Genomic DNA, 17,498 nt, shown 5'->3' with positions numbered 1-17,498 from the left:
AACTTTACACACGGTTCACCCTGGCTTGATAACCCTGCCTGACTGGAACAGGGTTCAGCTGCCCCCTGTGTTCTTTCATAATGTTGGCTAAACATGCACTGCACACTTTGGTTTATGGGAACTGTGTGACTGACAAGATTGCGCATTTCGCAGGGCTACGTGACCATGGGGGGAAAAAAAAAAACATTGAAAATTTTCAAATATTTAATTATTATTATTTATTTAATTTGTTTTAAAAATTGTCACACATTGCACAAAATCAAGTTAGAAAAATAAATAAAAAAGACAACCCCCTCTCTCACCCCCGTCTTTTCATATATTCTTTGCTATTTTGAAAAAACAAAACAACCAGGACAGGCTATAAAATTATACATACAGACCAGTATTTCAACAACATTTCTATGCTTGTTTTATATATTTTTATATAATTCCTAATTTCATCTTGCCATCTTCCTGGAGGTGGTCTTCTTGGTCTCTTTATCTCTCTTGGGATCCAGTCTAGTATCTCCTTGGTCCAGCGATGGTCTGTTCTTCTTGCTGCACGTCAAGCCCACGCTACCATTTCAGTTTTTTCACTCTTATAATAACATTGCATACTTTTGTTTGCGCTCTTATCCATTCCTTCCTTTCCCTGTCTTTTCTTGTTACTCCCAGCATACTCCGTTGAGTCGTTTGCAATTTTTGAGTTATTTTTGCATTGAGGGTCCAGGTTACACACCTGTACGTTGAAACTGGCAGGACGCATTTGTCAAAAACTTTCCTCTTGAGGGCAGTTTCCCTTTCAGAACCATGCTTTATCTTCCAAAGGCACTCCAGCCCATTTTTGCTCTTCTGTTGATTTCGCACATTTGGTTCTCCATAGCCGAAATTAACTGTCGTAAATATATTAGTTATTGACTTCTTCAAGCTTGATCCCACTGACTTCAATTGCCTGTGGAGTGGTATATATATATATATATATATATATATATATATATATATATATATATATATATATATATATATATATATGATATATATATATACATTAATTAATAAATTACTAACTTATTGATTGACATGCACCAGTCATACTATAACACCAGTACTAGCAGATCCTTTGTTCTTGATGCAAGATATGAATACCCAGTACTATAAAATGATACAGAATTATATTCAATAATGTTGTGTACAGTTGCTGCCTTGTGAGTAGGGAGAGTGCAGGAGTTTCAATATAAATTCTCATCCAGGTAAGAAAATAATAAAAAATAAAAATCTTTTTTTAAAAATCTAATTGAGACCTCATTCAATGTGATGTGTGGCGAGCAGTAATTTAACAATTTAAATTTAGCAACGCTGAATATTTATTACATTTTAAGTTAATGACTATAAAACTCCTGCCCCCTTGGCTATGATCATTAACACGAAAAGACTAGAACCAAAAACACTCAAGAGATGAGGCTCTCATAGCCTTGCCAGTAGATATAACTACTATACACGACACAGCAAAGTATAACGTTTTATAAAAACTACTTAAACTGCGATGGTTTAACGAATACATTTAAATATATTAACATGACAAAAAACGTTCTACTCTGCGAAACAAAACACTTTGATAAGTGAACCCAAGCAGACCCACGTCTGCCTTAGAAGTTCCTTTGTCTTTGAAGTCTGCTGTAAAAGTGTGTGCTATAATTACAGCACAGATTACAACCCTTTTATTATTACGTATTAGAAACAGTTTCTTCCAAACCCTGCTTCACGATACAGCTATAAATGAGAACTTTCAATCGCGAGTTTGGATATCACGTGATTGCATTTCCGTTTGAATCCCAGGGTCTATCCACCCCCCTCCCCGACACAGCCTGCTCCTGCGAGTTCAATCACCCAGCCCAGCGACCCTCTCACTGGCACAGCCCCCCAGCTGAGCCCAGGCCCAGGGCCTGCACTACCAGCTGAGCCGTCCCTTCTCCCAGGCACAGGCAGGTGTCCAGCAGGCAGCGAGTGCGGGCCGCCAGCGTCAGGGCAGCCGTGATGTACTCATAGTCTTCTCGGGCCAGCGCCTGTCGTGAACGCAGCCTGTCCAGCACGTAGTTCAGCCTCCCCTCCGTCATCCCCCGAACGATGGAGCCCCGCCTGGCCTGCAGGATCCGGCAGCAGCTCCTCTCTGGAAACCACGCTGCGGAGAAAAACAAGTTCAGCTGTCATCCTTTTATTAAAGTAAATAAAAAAAAGTCATGATAATAACACATTTACAGTCAGTAAAGTAGGGTAAGGGTTAGTGGTACTTACGAAGTATCTTCTAACTTTGACAGTGGTTATTATGTGTGAATAACAGCTTTACATCTTTTGTCTGTTGGTTTCATTGTACATGTTCACAAAATACATAAAATAATCAAAAACACTAAATTCCTTACCTCCAGTTAATTAAAAGCTATATATAACATTCATATTCTTATTTTTTGGGGAGAATCCCCCTCTATGTTGCTCTATTTTGTTTAAAAGGCAGTAGTAACAGGCCAGTTTGAGCACCATTTATTTATTTATTTAACCAGTAGAACTGCCCATTGAGGCAAGGCCTCATTCACAAGAGAGCCCAGAAACAGGTACAGAGAGAGAGAGGGCTGGAACAAGCTGCAAAGAGATAGTGGAGGAATATACAGTCAGCACAGGAAACCGCTCTCCTATATGAAGCAGCAGTAGCTTCTCTAAGGAAATGGAGGGGAGGAAACTGAGAGTTTAGAACAGGAGGAAGCCAAAGGGACACTGATACTGTAGATACAGAGGGCGGTGCAGACAGCTACAGTAGATAGGCCAGCAGGAAGCAGCACAGCAGTATTTGATCAGATGTGGTCTTTGTGAAGTTCAGATGTTATTTTGCTGCGGGGTTTTTTTTTTTTTTTTTTTTTTTTTTCTGAAAGGATGACAACCTTTTACACATAAATTTAAACTGTTTCAGAGCTCTTTTCAAAGTGGCCGCTCTAGTGGGGTTTGAGATCTGTCTTCAAATCACTGCAGAAAGTGCAATAAAAATAAAAAAAAACAATACAAGTGTTCTGGCTTTTCTGTTCCGTCCCACATCATGGATCGTTCTTGCTGTGTTACCTGTTTGACAATGTGGGCAACAATCCTGACACTGTCGGCCACTTTGAAAAGAGCTTTGATACTGACTTTAAAGTTATGTCTAAAAAGTTATCAGGATGTTACTGAAAAATTCCAGGCATGCTATTTAAACAGCTGTAGCAGCACATGGGGACGTGGAATGCTAGATTTTTCGGAACCCCGCTACTTATTCTTTAAGATTACTCACAAGCATCTGAGAAAGGTTTAGATGTGGCTTGGAAACTTTACTGGAGAGCCTTGACTAGTCCTAAATTTGCTGTTTCTCACATTATTTATATAGGGTTATGGTTATTCCAGAGTGCCAGTAATCAGACCCCTTACCCAGTGAGCACTGATCAGGCTGGCTGAAGGAGCCTGTTCGGTGCAGGGGTGGGGGTGGAGGGCTCTGCCCAAGACAGCACCTGCCTGGGCTGCTCTGTTGCTCCCAGCTATCAACTCTGGGACAGACTGGTCTGCTGGGCACAGAACTTGCAAAGCTACAGCTCTCTGGGGAGGCAAAAACACAGCAAGTTGAAACCTCTACAGATAGGATCATGCAGAGAGGCTACAAAACATTCTCAAGCACAGTGACCAATGTTAGTAGTCAACCACAATATCTGCCAGGCCAGTGTTATAATACTGCATACCAGAAATACTTGTGCGTTACCTAGTGCTACCTTAAGGAAGGAGGTCCATCATAATGACTGTTTGGTGTTCTGTGAAACCTGGTAAAAGTGGTGTATCAGTCCTCACCTCTCTGGGACGCAGCCTCCATGGGAACGCCTCGCCTCATCTGGGGGACTGGGGGAGTTTTTGGGCTTGTCCTGTGCGGGTCAGGGCCCACTGGTGCAGAGGTCAACATCTGTAGTGTGTGCATGGGAACAGACTTGTTTCCAGCAGTCTTGGGATTCCTACTGGAAATCTGTCAGCAACAGCAACAACAGTAAAGCTCATCAAGTAGAATTCCTGAACTCAGTCCAGGCATCAAGGTATTAATTGCATTGAAATATTTCTGGTAACATCCTATATTTTCCACTGCAGTGTTAACAAATTCCATAACTTGAATCTATAGTATGGCACACTGGTAATTAAACCTAATAATAGGACTCGTACATTGATATACATTAACTGCACTAGTGTGGATTTATTTATTGTTATTAGGAAACCATAGCAGCACAGTTGGTTTACAATTGCATGTAATACCTTTCAAATGTACTATTGTTGTTAACAGACAAGCAGGGACTTGCTAAAATTAGAATAATTAAATATCTCTGTGCATGTGAATATCTCGCGCATGTCCGTTCTTATGTTTTACTAAATATCTGAATTAAATACCCACACAGTGTTTCAGCTGCAGAATCGTAAAAATAAATAAGTTATAAGCTCTTGCTTCTTCAACCACCAGTCCTGCAGCGTTTGCGGCATATTGAAATCAATACAATACAGCCAACAATTTAGTCTGGGCTTAGTAATAAAATCATTGTGAAATAACGTATTATAATCTTGTTGAGTGCTTGAAACACTGATGAAAGTCATTCTACTATTATATATAATCATCATATATTATTATTGTTTACACTACATTTCTCAGGCAGAACGACTGTGCCACCCTGAGTGTGATGGTGCAATAAATAAATAAAGAAATGTGCGTATTCTAAGCTCTCTGCACAGATCAGTGACCATCGGGACTGATGCTAAACGAAAGCCAGAGACTGCTGCATTTTACAACGCAACGAAATACAGTGTGGATATACTGGATCAAATGGCACGGCTGTATTCTGTCAAAGGTGGTACTCACAAGTGGCCTGTGGCTGTTTTTTGTAATGTTTTGTACCTGGCAGCCATCAATGCTTTGGTTTTGTACAAGGAGTGCACTGGCAATACAATCACCTGGAGGGACTTCATTTTGCAGCTAGCCCTGGAGCTACAGCAAAAATATTTTGACAAGAGACACGAAAGCTGGCTGCCAAATGACCATCAACCTTCAGCCAGCGCTGCGCCCACTGGCACACGGAGTAAAAGACAATGCCAGGTTGCTAAATGCAATAAAAACAGAACTTTTGATGTCTGCGCTCGTTGTGAAAAGGCAGTCTGTGGTAAATGCACTGGTACAGTTGAAAAGCGTGTTTTCTGTGTAGATTGTACTGTGAAAGCTGTAATAGAACGCTGAACAGACAGACAGAACCTTTGAACTCTGCTTCACTCAAAGCGCTTTCACGTTGCATAAGTTATATTTTTGTTTTACTCTATTTTTATAACTAGTTATTAATGATTTATAATTTTATATGTGCATACAGCTTTCTACACCTGTTTACACAGAAGTTTATTGTGTAAAGGTTATTTTATTACAGTTTTTCATGTTTATGTATATGTGCTCTTTTTGAAACAAATAAGAAAAAAGTTCAATTTTCAATGTAGATACTGTGTTTCTACTCTGCAAATGTTATGTATGATGTTCATAAATAAAAATATTAAGTTGTATCCGATTTTTTTGTTTTTCGTTTTCATATCAAAGCTGTTTTAAAATGGAGCCGCACATTTTGCGGGGGCGACGGTTGTATGTAGTCCAAAATCTTGGCGGTTCCAGTGTTAAATAAGATAAGGACCTACAGAGCAAGGTATGCAGGCTGTAATTATGAAAACATGTCACACTGCATTATACGCCCAGACCCAGGTGGAACAGGACCCCAGCACTGACCTCAAGGTTGTTGATCTCAATCTGTAGCGCATGGGTCAGGTGGTCCTTGCAACCCTCTAGCGCCCTCTCCTGGGGAAAAATAAAAACATTAAATAAAATGTTTTCTAGTCTGACACTGAATACAATACTACACTCTAGTCTAAGGTTTATATGCCAGGCTACTGCACTTACAACACAACCAGAATGTTAACTGTGCATGCTTCTTTTAGGACAGATTTGGGAGTGACCACATAATCCTGAGGCACTGCGTTAATGAAATCTTTACCTCGAACCCACTTCATTTCGCACACGTCTTTCTACTGTAGTATACAACCCGCTTGCCTGAGTTTGGTATACTGTATTTGAGTAAAGGGAACAACTTGAGTTTGGATTGGGATTGAGTCTGGGTCAGAGACTCATTGTAAAGCTGTATAAACAAGGTGTTTGGATTGGGATTGAGTCTGGGTTAGGGACTCATTGTAAAGCTGCATAAACAAGGTGTTTGGATTGGGATTGAGTCTGGGTTAGGGACTCATTGTAAAGCTGTATAAACAAGGTGTTTTGATTGGGATTGAGTCTGGGTCAGAGACTCATTGTAAAGCTGTATAAACAAGGTGTTTGGATTGGGATTGAGTCTGAGTTAGGGACTCATTGTAAAGCTGTATAAACAAGGTGTTTGGATTGGGATTGAGTCTGGGTTAGGGACTCATTGTAAAGCTGTATAAACAAGGTGTTTGGATTGGGATTGAGTCTGGGTTAGGGACTCATTGTAAAGCTGCATAAACAAGGTGTTTGGATTGGGATTGAGTCTGGGTTAGGGACTCATTGTAAAGCTGTATAAACAAGGTGTTTGGATTGGGATTGAGTCTGGGTTAGGGACTCATTGTAAAGCTGTATAAACAAGGTGTTTGGATTGGGATTGAGTCTGGGTTAGGGACTCATTGTAAAGCTGTATAAACAAGGTGTTTGGATTGGGATTGAGTCTGGGTCAGAGACTCATTGTAAAGCTGTATAAACAAGGTGTTTGGATTGGGATTGAGTCTGGGTCAGAGACTCATTGTAAAGCTGTATAAACAAGGTGTTTGGATTGGGATTGAGTCTGGGTCAGAGACTCATTGTAAAGCTGTATAAACAAGGTGTTTGGATTGGGATTGAGTCTGGGTTAGGGACTCATTGTAAAGCTGTATAAACAAGGTGTTTGGATTGGGATTGAGTCTGGGTTAGGGACTCATTGTAAAGCTGCATAAACAAGGTGTTTGGATTGGGATTGAGTCTGGGTTAGGGACTCATTGTAAAGCTGTATAAAAAAGGTGTTTGGATTGGGACTGAGTCTGGGTCAGAGACTCACTGTCTGCTCTGTGTGCAAGTCTTCTTTACCTTCATTTCTTTCAGCTGGAGGGCAGCCTGTGAAAGTGTGTAGGGGTGAAACGTCTCCACAACTCTGCGCAGCTCCAGGACACAATCTGGGGGAGGAGAAACCTCATTACAATCCATCATGGACGATTCATCATCACAAAAAAAACCCAACCCAATCAGACCTAGACAAATATAGGCATTGGGCTGTACTGAAATAAATGGTAACATCTTCCTGCTGTTTACTCAGTACATCACTGAAATTAACATATGTAACCAATATAACAACTACAGCACAAAGATACAACTTGAATGCCTGAAATGCAAGATGTAGCAATCTTCTTATATAAAGGCAGCATGTAGACTGAGATGCGTCATTACCTCTGATCTGAGGTCTGGTGTGTAGATCAGGGTGCCAGCACTGTGTCATTAGCTGGATCAGGGAGCTTCGCTGAGGCACGGTACCACGTATAAACTCCTCCCCAGTATCGGGGCGCACTCCGCTCTGGACCAATGAGACCAGATCCTGGGGCTGACCAATATCTACAGACAACAAAAACAAGCAGCATTGACTTTTTAGTTGCACAAATTATGATTCACTTTTGCTTTGTCATTTGGCATGACATGTTCAAATTCACGTAGAATTTTCTGAGGGAACAAAACGTATTTAATATAGTCATTCTGAAGTCATACAATGAAACAAAAAACAAGTGAGTAATTTGCTGTACAGTCCCTGTAACATGTCTCTGCAGCTTGATAACAAAGAGCTAACACAAATGAAGGAAGTGAAGAGTGAACAGATGTGTCGGGGGAGAGGAAGGGGTTGAGACATCTAGCTCTGACCAGCTCTAGGTCACAGCTCAGGTGACATGAGGGGGCTGGCAGCTGGCTCCAGTACTGGCCTCTTCCCTCCCACAGTCTCTGACAGTGCTCTGCAAAGTGCTTGCTTCAGCACATTACAGTGTACCATGGTTCAGAGGAAGAGAAAAAGAAAACCCCTTAAAAATTCTCCAGAGCATTTTTCCATTGCTGTGAGCTCCTATCCCTGCCTTGGACTTTATAACATTCTTTAACATTGTGTTTCTCCTCATTCAAATATAACTGGCCCTTATATTACAGGAAAGAAAAGGCTGGCATTTTGGAGAGCCCCTTAGCCTGGTGTTCTGAGGCTGAGTTGTAGGTTTCACCTCATACCTTGATACGGCCTTCTCCTGCTGAGGGCCTCCCACATGAGCACGGCAAAACTGCAGAGGAAGAGGGTTGAGACATTATAGCATATTCAGAGTATTCTACACTTTATAGCTGGATGGCATTACACATTTAAATCATCTATCCATTTTTTACTGCAACATGCTCCTCTAGTTGAGTCAGGAACCAACTTTTAGGGCATGTTACAAAAAAAATATTTCGACATAGATATGCATATACAAAAGGTAGTGGAGAACATTAGCTAAACTATTTTTTAAAAGGTATATGCAGATACATTACAGTCTCAAAAGAGGGGCATGCTGAAGGTGTATATTTTACAGGGAGCTGTTGTGTTGTCTGGATTCTTTATACATACAGTGGGTTCAAATGTAAGCAGGGACTCTGTTCCTGAACTCTGTGTCTGCCCAGCAGCCTGTTTTCTGTTCAGAGTTTACAACAGGAGGAGTAATTCAATATTGATGATTCTGCTCATAAATATTCATAATACCGCTCTTGGGCTGAGGGAACATGACGCCACCTTGTGGCTTGGAACTTGGTTTCACAGATTAACAGCCATGGCCGATTTCACCTTGAACAAAACGTTTACAGTCCAACTGCTTTCCCTAAAGAAGGGAACCAGACTGGGTACTTTCAGTCTGTCTTGTGCTCACGTCACGCACACAGCAATTCGCTTAAATTAGTAACACCTGTATTATTCCTGTTTAAGGAGCGTCTCTAGAATACCATGCCTGTATATTCAAGACTCACCTGTATACGTCTCCCTTTGCAGACGGTGCCTCGCCTCGCAAGGTCTCTGGTGATAAATAGGGCAGGTCTCGGCTGCACAGACCACTGTAGTCTGCAGGGACTGACTGTAGATTCCAGGCTCTCCACTGAGACAGCCCATAGTCGCAGACCTGAGCAACGAGGGAATGAGCCCGCTGGTTACTTGTTTAGTTAAATCTGTTTGTACATGCTCAAAAGAAGCAATTTCTGTTTCCATTCGGAGCGGGGGCAAAACAAAGATATTTACATACACTGGTGTGGCAAAGTGCCCGCCCCTGTGTGTATCCTGTGTTGTGTGTTAATGTTGGTGTATAGTCATTGGTACACGGGATATAAACGGGTTTGTGTAACACGAGTGTTTAAAATGTATATTTGTATTTAGGCACGAGGATTACACAGCACTTCACGTGCAAGTAAAAAACAGTAAAAATATGAGCACAGGGAATTGCACTTTACTAATTCACGTGCAGTTGTACCGCGACTCCAACTGAATGATTGATTAGCAATCAAGTCTCGGTACAGCTGCATAAAAGCTGCATGTTTTCACCCACTCGGGGTTGTGTGTTCGGTGAGTGGAGAACTGGATTGGAGACGGAGGTAATTGTAATAACGTAAAGTAAAATAGAAGCTCACCGTGTTTGTCTGTGTAGTCTGTTTTGTTTGTCTCTTTTGTTTTAGCGATTGTGCCGTGTCCTGTGTTTTTTTGTTTGTCTTACAACCATTTATTTTCTGGCTGTCTGTTCATTTATTAAATGCTGAGCGAAACCATTCGCTCAGCTCCACCAAACTCCACCTCTCTCTTTTTGTTTATTTCCTGTTTCTGGTCTGACGTCACCCACTGCAGCCGTCTTTGTGACAACTGCTCATTTCAGCGTTCACAATCGGATGTACTTTCTCACTCACATGCGCAGTTAGATATGTCGCTTGACTAATTTGGTCTACAAATGAACAGATGCAGAATGGACAGTGATTTTAAATCAACATGATGATTCTGGTTCAAGCAAAAGATAGGAAATGGAATTGAGAACCACTGGTTTAGATCAAATCAGTAATATGTTGTTCTGTAGTTTCACTGTCCCGGTACTCTTACCTTAGCCCGGTTCTGCGTGTCGAGCAGGACATTGCTGGACTTAAGGGCCTGGTGAAGAAGAGGCGGAGTCAGGCTGTGCAGGTGACACACCCCTTCAGCAACATCCAATAGAATTCTGAGGAGCAGTGGCAAGGGCAAGTCCGGAAACAGCTGGCACTAAAAATATAAAACCAAAAAAGTATTGTTATGGGTAGGAAAACATTTTACTACTTGTGTGTCAGCATGAGACTTGAGTTTGATGGCAACTTTTGTCTAAACCCCAAACACACATTGCACATGAGATAAAATGACAAACTCATTATAACTCAGATGTCATCGCTATATCAAAACTTCTGTATTATTAGCAGTATTATAAAAGACTGTATAGGCTTGAAAAGTCACATCAATAATGATTTCCTTTCTTTAGTGGCTTTACAGTGAGTTTTTTATTATATATTGTTTATGCTGTGCAAAATACACTCCTTTGAAATCCCACCTATTTTATAAACTATATTTCAAGAGCATTACCTCATGCAAGCGGGAGTATAGAGAGCCACCGCCCATCCACTCAGAAACCAAGCCCAGGAAGAGATTGGAGCGATAGATCCCGAGAGGAACCATGACCCGGTCCGATTGGACCCGGCACACCAGTGCAATCTCCTTGAGATGCTCAGTCCAGTCACTGTGGACAGAAAAACACTGGGTAGAAAATATAACTTCACAAAACACTGAGACGAAAGACACTGAGTAGAAAATATAACTTCACAAAACACTGAGACAGAAAAACACTGGGTAGAAAATATAACACTGAGGCAGATTCCCACTGCAAATCAACATTACCATTATTTTTGGTCCAAAAGGAGAAAAGAACCTCAAGGCCGTTAATTAAAATGTCTATACTTGTTTGTTATTTAGTTTGGTGATTGTATTTGGTGACCAATGCATTCTTCTTGTTTGGATTAATTTGGTATCAAATCCTTGTGACTTTTTTCTTTTTAACTCCCAAGTTTACATCATCCCTGTAGCCTCTATAGGGCTCTCAAGCACATCTTCTCTTGAAGTTCAGCTGGCACACCAGAGTGTAACGGATAACCTGTCCCCCTGCAACACTAAGGATCTCAGCAATACATCAGTGAGAAATTCCACTTAAAACAAAAGTGGTATTTCTTATATCCACTAGGGGAAGTGTTGCAGGGGGGACAGGTTAATGGTTACACCCTGGTGTACCAGCTGTACAAATACAGAACGTGTGAGAGCTTAACACAAGCCATAGGGGTCAAACATCTGACTTTTCAAAAGTATCCTGGATGCGACCACACACAGAAAGAAAATATACAAAGTGATTTTAAACAAGAACAATTCTGACCATGTTGGTGTTTTAAGGTCTCCACACACCGGACGAGATGCGATTTGTCCTGCGATAAAATGGTACTTTCGCTGCGACACTACCTTTCACACCAGCGGCGACAGGCAACTTTCCTCCGATTGTATCATCAACTGGAAGAAAAGTCACACGCCATTGTTTACTGAAGGCGCGCTGGGGAAGCCGTTCCTCATTGATCAGTTCCTCAGCTGTCACGCAACAAAATCACAAAAATAGACAACGGTCCGATTTTATTTTCACATCGCTTCAGTGTCCCCCTGGCGCATCGCAGAGGAGAGGCAGAGTGAACGGCTCGTAACAAAAATACATGTTTAATTTTTTTACTTGCGGTGCGGAGTGTCAAAGGACACGTCCGCTTGTCGCATCGCAAACGATGTGTGGAGGCCATAACTGTTACACTGTGATTAGAAGGTGCTAGCTGCTTTTACTAATGACAGTTATAAAAGGTTGCTGGCACCTGTCTTTATGTTTGCAATAAACAAGGGTCGATGATACACTGGGTATACTATGCACCTATTGAAAGCGCTGATAACATGCTCTGCGGTTTCATTTACTGAAATCTATATAATATTGAATTTGGCACCAGTTTGCTTCCTTGTAGATAAGGCGAGAAATAAATCAATTACAAAAAAGCGACCACACCGAACGCGTTTATTAAAGAAATATCTACAAAAAAAAAAAGAAATGGCGAGTCAGAGGATTGGCCTTTCAGTACTGGAAGCCTGGGCTTCCAATAAAAATAATACTTTGGTGACAGCAGGTCCACAACACAAAATACCCCCATCGGACAGCCCACCCATACTAAACTCAAGGGTGCTTGTTCAGGTCAGGACTGAACCGCATACAAAAGACTGTCCCATACCTTGTACAACATCTTGCTAATGTTTCTGGATCTCCTTTGGCATCCATATCATACCCTTATAAAAGTTTACCATGGAATTTTTGCACAGTATTTAATTTCCCTGTGCTTTTCCCGTGGTTATACTATGCATTTACCATAGTTTGCCATGGTATACCATGTTTTTTAATATCCTTTACAAAAACTTTTACTATGCTTTATTACATTTTGCTATGTTTTTGCAATGGGAAACTTTTATACGAGTAAATTCACATAATCTATGAAACAGATTGAAAACATGAAATGCCTCACCTCTCTGTAGTGCGCCGGACAGTCAGGACTTTAATGGAAACCTGACGGCCGTGACCTCGGAGCTGACCTCTCAGACAGGCCCCAGAGCTGGTCCTGATCAGGGTAAGGTTCACCACATCCAGGCTGGGGATCGAGAGCACAGAGAAGGGCTGAGCCATCCTACATTGACAGGACCTGGGAAGAGAAGTTGCTTTTCAAATGATGGTCATAGCTCAAGTCATTGCTGATTTCACTGAGTTTAATAAGACACGCAAGCTTGTTATTACCTACACACTGTAACGAAATCAAGCTCACAGGAAAACCTGGAATGGATGGAACGCTACACAGTAGGAATCTCTTCCCCCATCCCTATGCAATTGTCATGCAGCTCCAGCTGACATATACAGATATATAAAAGATCTGATAGTAGTTTGTATTTGTATGTATTACCGGTATTAAAATAGATCCATATTTTAAAGACGTATTTCTAAAAATGTATATTTATTAACAGGCAATATACACGAACAATTGAACAATAAATACATTTGTTATAAAAACAAGCACAACTACCAGGGAGTAAAAATTTGTATAATTTATACTGAATCAGTTTTTTGTGGCATCGTATGTCATCCGGGGCTAAGTTCTTTTTCACGATGGAAACGGCCATTAATTTGAAGCCTGTCTACATATCACTGGTTTTAATTGATACTTTCAAATAAATAAAAGTGTTAAAGTGAACTCTTTTTTTTTTCCAACTAGCAAGCGCAGACTGCACAGCGGTTGAAAAAGTCCCTATACCTCCTCCAGTCCCCCAGGATCACGCGTTGTTTTTAACAGGACAGCTATACGCATGCATCACACGTACCTCAGAAGCAGCTACACCTAACGATTATAAACCGTCCAGTTAATCGTATATTAAAGACGTCGTGACTCATATATATACATAAAAACTACGTAACCCTGGAAGAAACTCAACATAACGTTTACATCTGCAATCGCATTCTTATCTCCAGCAGTTATTTTTCTTTACTAAATTTGTAAAGTTTTGGATAAGTAAAACCGGGTAATTAAAGTCCCATTATTGAGCTTAATCGAGTTTTTATCCTGAGTCATGATGAGACGCGCTTCCCTGACAGAAAAGCGCCTTTTCTTTTTTACCTGTTGGGCTTCTTCTGAAATGGTACCTCAGCCACACAATAGGGATAGAAAGTGACTTCATCCACTTGCTGCTTCCTTACACTTTGAAAAGACAAGCAAGCAGACATTCCACTCTGATGATGTTTACCGTCCCTGTGATTGGCTGTCGCACTCCGTTCAGAATTCCCCTTTGTGTGTGTGTGTGTGTGTGTGTGTGTGTGTGTGTGTGTGTGTTGTGTGTGTGTGTGTGTGTGTGTGTGTGTGTGTGTGTGTGTGTGTGTGTGTGTGTGTGTGTGTGTGTGTGTGTGTGTGTGTGTGTGTGTGTGTGTGTGTGTGTGTGTGTGTGTGTGTGTGTGTGTGTGTGTGTGTGTGTGTGTGTGTGTGTGTGTGTGTGTGTGTGTGTGTGTGTGTGTGTGTGTGTGTGTGTGTGTGTGTGTGTGTGTGTGTGTGTGTGTGTGTGTGTGTGTGTGTGTGTGTGTGTGTGTGTGTGTGTGTGTGTGTGTGTGTGTGTGTGTGTGTGTGTGTGTGTGTGTGTGTGTGTGTGTGTGTGTGTGTGTGTGTGTGTGTGTGTGTGTGTGTGTGTGTGTGTGTGTGTGTGTGTGTGTGTGTGTGTGTGTGTGTGTGTGTGTGTGTGTGTGTGTGTGTGTGTGTGTGTGTGTGTGTGTGTGTGTGTGTGTGTGTGTGTGTGTGTGTGTGTGTGTGTGTGTGTGTGTGTGTGTGTGTGTGTGTGTGTGTGTGTGTGTGTGTGTGTGTGTGTGTGTGTGTGTGTGTGTGTGTGTGTGTGTGTGTGTGTGTGTGTGTGTGTGTGTGTGTGTGTGTGTGTGTGTGTGTGTGTGTGTGTGTGTGTGTGTGTGTGTGTGTGTGTGTGTGTGTGTGTGTTTGTGTGTGTGTGTGTGTGTGTGTGTGTGTGTGTGTGTGTGTGTGTGTGTGTGTGTAGCTGTGTCAAGCTGTGCTGGGCTGGTGCTGTGTGATATATATATATATATATATATATATATATATATATATATATATATATATATATATATATATATATATATGTTTTCTGTAAAAAGACATTTTTTTAACAAAACATTCACTTTAACGAGTAAATATAAAAATTCATTTATTTCCAACGTAATAAGCTCTTTATAACGACGTTCTGTTTAATTTGCTTTTAGAAAAAACAAATGTAAAATCTTTTTGCATACATTTTTAATTATTTTGATTAATATATTTATGGGCTGACGACACCTTTATCCAAGACGACTTACAGGTGTTACAGGTCAGTAGAGTATTACAATGCAAAATTAATAACCAGAATTACCATACAAATAACTAACTTTGGTAAGGCGCGCATTATTACGTTTCTATAAAGTCAATAGCCAGAAAAAGAGATCTTTATTTCCAGCAACTGTTGAAGAACAGTTTTGGCAGCACAGCAGATGATGGTCAATACAAAGGAGTTGGATTCGTGTGTGAGAACCAAGTTTTGTTTTTTTGAACCAAGTATTGTTTTTTTTTTAACCAAGTTTCGAATGTCGAAAAGTGTCAAACCTGTTTATAAAATCTGAAACCTTCCGTGACAGAATCGCCTTTTTTTCGGGGCTTGGTTCAACGGTTCACACAGGCATTCATACAGCTTCATACAGCACTTCTTGTATATAAAATAGAGTGCCAAAGACTGAATTAAATACAAACTGAGACTCTGAGATCACATCGAACCGTATAACCAGACTGCCCTATTTAAATGTGGCAAGTATGTGTCTGGAATTACACATGATATTACATATGGTTTAAGTAATTTGATCAATTATATCCACTTAAAATCCAATTAAATTCTGAAGGTTGTGTCCCAGCCCAAATGGTACAAACACTAACAAAAACAAAAATAAAAGGCACAAGGGCCAAAATAAAAGGTTTTACAAAAACACATGAAAAATAGACAGACAGCACAGAACACAAAACATGAAATACAAAATACAAAACAGGAAACATGAACCACGAATCAGAAATCACAAATCAAAATCACAAATCACAAACCACAAATCACAAATCACGAACCACCACCACCAACCAACCCCAATTCTACCCCTCTCTAACAATACCCTTTTTTATACATCTGCAGCCTAATTAATCATTTATCATTTATTAAATTGTCGGTTCCAGCTACATTCCAAGCTTTTTGGCAGGGAGAAACTTCCACTCCCTTTACCAATACTCCCCACACAAACACAGTCCCCACACTGTCGCAAGCCTTCGATTAGAATTACCAGCCTCAGGGCATACACAAAAAAATTGCACCTGCTTTAAGATGACTTCACTGCTATCAATGGAAAGACTATTAAAGCCGTATACATTTTTGTCCCTTGTTAACCACAACTTTCTCGGTTTCATCATAATACAATTCTATCACGTGTGCCTCATTAAAGCCAGCTACTGTATTTAAACATATTATATTTCCTCCATTGCCATGTTAGAAACACTATTCAAAAACAAGATTACAGAAAAGATATGGAATGTTCCCCAGTTATTCAAGCAATGCATTTCCCATAAGGTGCATCATCTTACAAACAAAGAAAACTCCCACGAAACTCTCTCATAGAAAACATTCCACAAGCAAATTATTGTTTTTATTTTACAACAGGACCCTCGAAGGCTGCGTTTAATATAAATTATGACATGAGAAAAGTCTGGTTATAAAACTTACTTTGTTGACAAGAAGAGTTACTAAAAATATTCCTGTTAATGAACTCTAATCAATCAGTCAGACCCTTTCTCAAGTCTGCTCTTGACTGCTTGTAATAGTGATTCAAACCCTTTAATACTAAGTCACTATGATCAGTGTCGTTCGACCACCAGATGAAGTGTAACAGAATGAAATAACAAAGAGATTTGTAGCCAACATCCCTCTCAAATCATCATGAGATTCGCCAAACCATTGTATTCTATAGGTAACATGCCCAAAAACATGTCCCACATTACATTTCCACTAACTCCAGGAGGTTGAATGAGTCTTTGTAACTTCTCCCTTCTAAAGCTTTACAACCAGCAGTTAGTGCATATGATAAGGACAGTGCGATGGTCATAAATGAATGTGTAGTTTTTATAACCCTTATAACAGTTTCCCATAGTAAAAGCATAGCAAAGTGTAATAAAGCATAGCGAGAGTATGTAAAGCAGAGGCAAGCATTGTAAAGAATAGCAAGGTATGATAAAACAGCTTGAAAAAAAAACATGGCAAACCAGGGTAAGCTATGGTAAATGCATAATATAGCTATGGGAAAATCATTATAAAACTGCAAAAATATCATTAAAAAATACTATGGCAAACAACTTAGGTGATGTAATTCAAGGTCTTGAGTCGTTAGCACTCTCAAGTTGTTAGTTTCTCTGTTTTGTAAATATGCTGCAGTAATTTAATAAGAAATCTCCACCTTTTTAATGTAAATGATAAGACTACTATAGCGTGTTTCCGAGTGCATAGAGAGCAAACCACCCTCTCTTCCCTCATGCAGATGTCGGATCATTAAAGCAGAATGAAGAATTTGGTTTCATCATGTCAGACGATGCCAGACAAAGGATGACAGCTCTAACCTAGCTTGAACCTGGCAAACTCACATCACAAAATGGTTTATGAACAAAACATTCCTTAAACTAGTCCTAAAAGTTAGATGTATCGGGCTACACTTAGCTGAGGTTGCATACTGACAAT

General features: G+C 40.4%; 1 protein-coding gene across 1 annotated transcript; it reads right to left on the bottom strand.

The window, feature by feature from the left end:
- Nucleotides 1-1,068: 1,068 nt before the first annotated feature.
- On the bottom strand, nt 1,069-13,940 carry LOC121325584 (receptor-interacting serine/threonine-protein kinase 2-like). The gene is made up of 12 exons (XM_041268332.1): nt 13,826-13,940; nt 12,689-12,862; nt 10,683-10,836; nt 10,176-10,331; nt 9,068-9,216; nt 8,306-8,355; nt 7,493-7,654; nt 7,136-7,221; nt 5,780-5,848; nt 3,835-4,003; nt 3,424-3,588; nt 1,069-2,158 (listed from the first exon to the last, which is right to left on the bottom strand). Exons 1-12 carry the CDS (start codon nt 13,930-13,932, stop codon nt 1,884-1,886), a joined length of 1,716 nt encoding a protein of 571 aa, XP_041124266.1. The 5' UTR covers nt 13,933-13,940; the 3' UTR covers nt 1,069-1,883.
- Nucleotides 13,941-17,498: the final 3,558 nt, after the last annotated feature.

The sequence above is a fragment of the Polyodon spathula genome, chromosome 13, assembly GCF_017654505.1.
Source record: "Polyodon spathula isolate WHYD16114869_AA chromosome 13, ASM1765450v1, whole genome shotgun sequence".
In the NCBI taxonomy this organism is placed as follows: Eukaryota; Metazoa; Chordata; class Actinopteri; order Acipenseriformes; family Polyodontidae; genus Polyodon; species Polyodon spathula.
Note: the sequence above shows the minus strand (reverse complement) of the source record. Positions and strands in the feature narration are given on the sequence as shown.

Bases quoted from the DNA above. Each gene is read 5' to 3' on its own strand.
- LOC121325584 (XM_041268332.1), bottom strand. From the start codon at position 13,932: ATGTCTGCTTGCTTGTCTTTTCAAAGTGTAAGGAAGCAGCAAGTGGAT. The intron at 12,863-13,825 runs GTAAAAAAGAAA...TTCTCTTCCCAG, and splicing joins TTTCAGAAGAAGCCCAACAG to GTCCTGTCAATGTAGGATGG. The intron at 7,222-7,492 runs GTAATGACGCAT...CTCCTCCCCCAG, and splicing joins CACCAGACCTCAGATCAGAG to ATTGTGTCCTGGAGCTGCGC.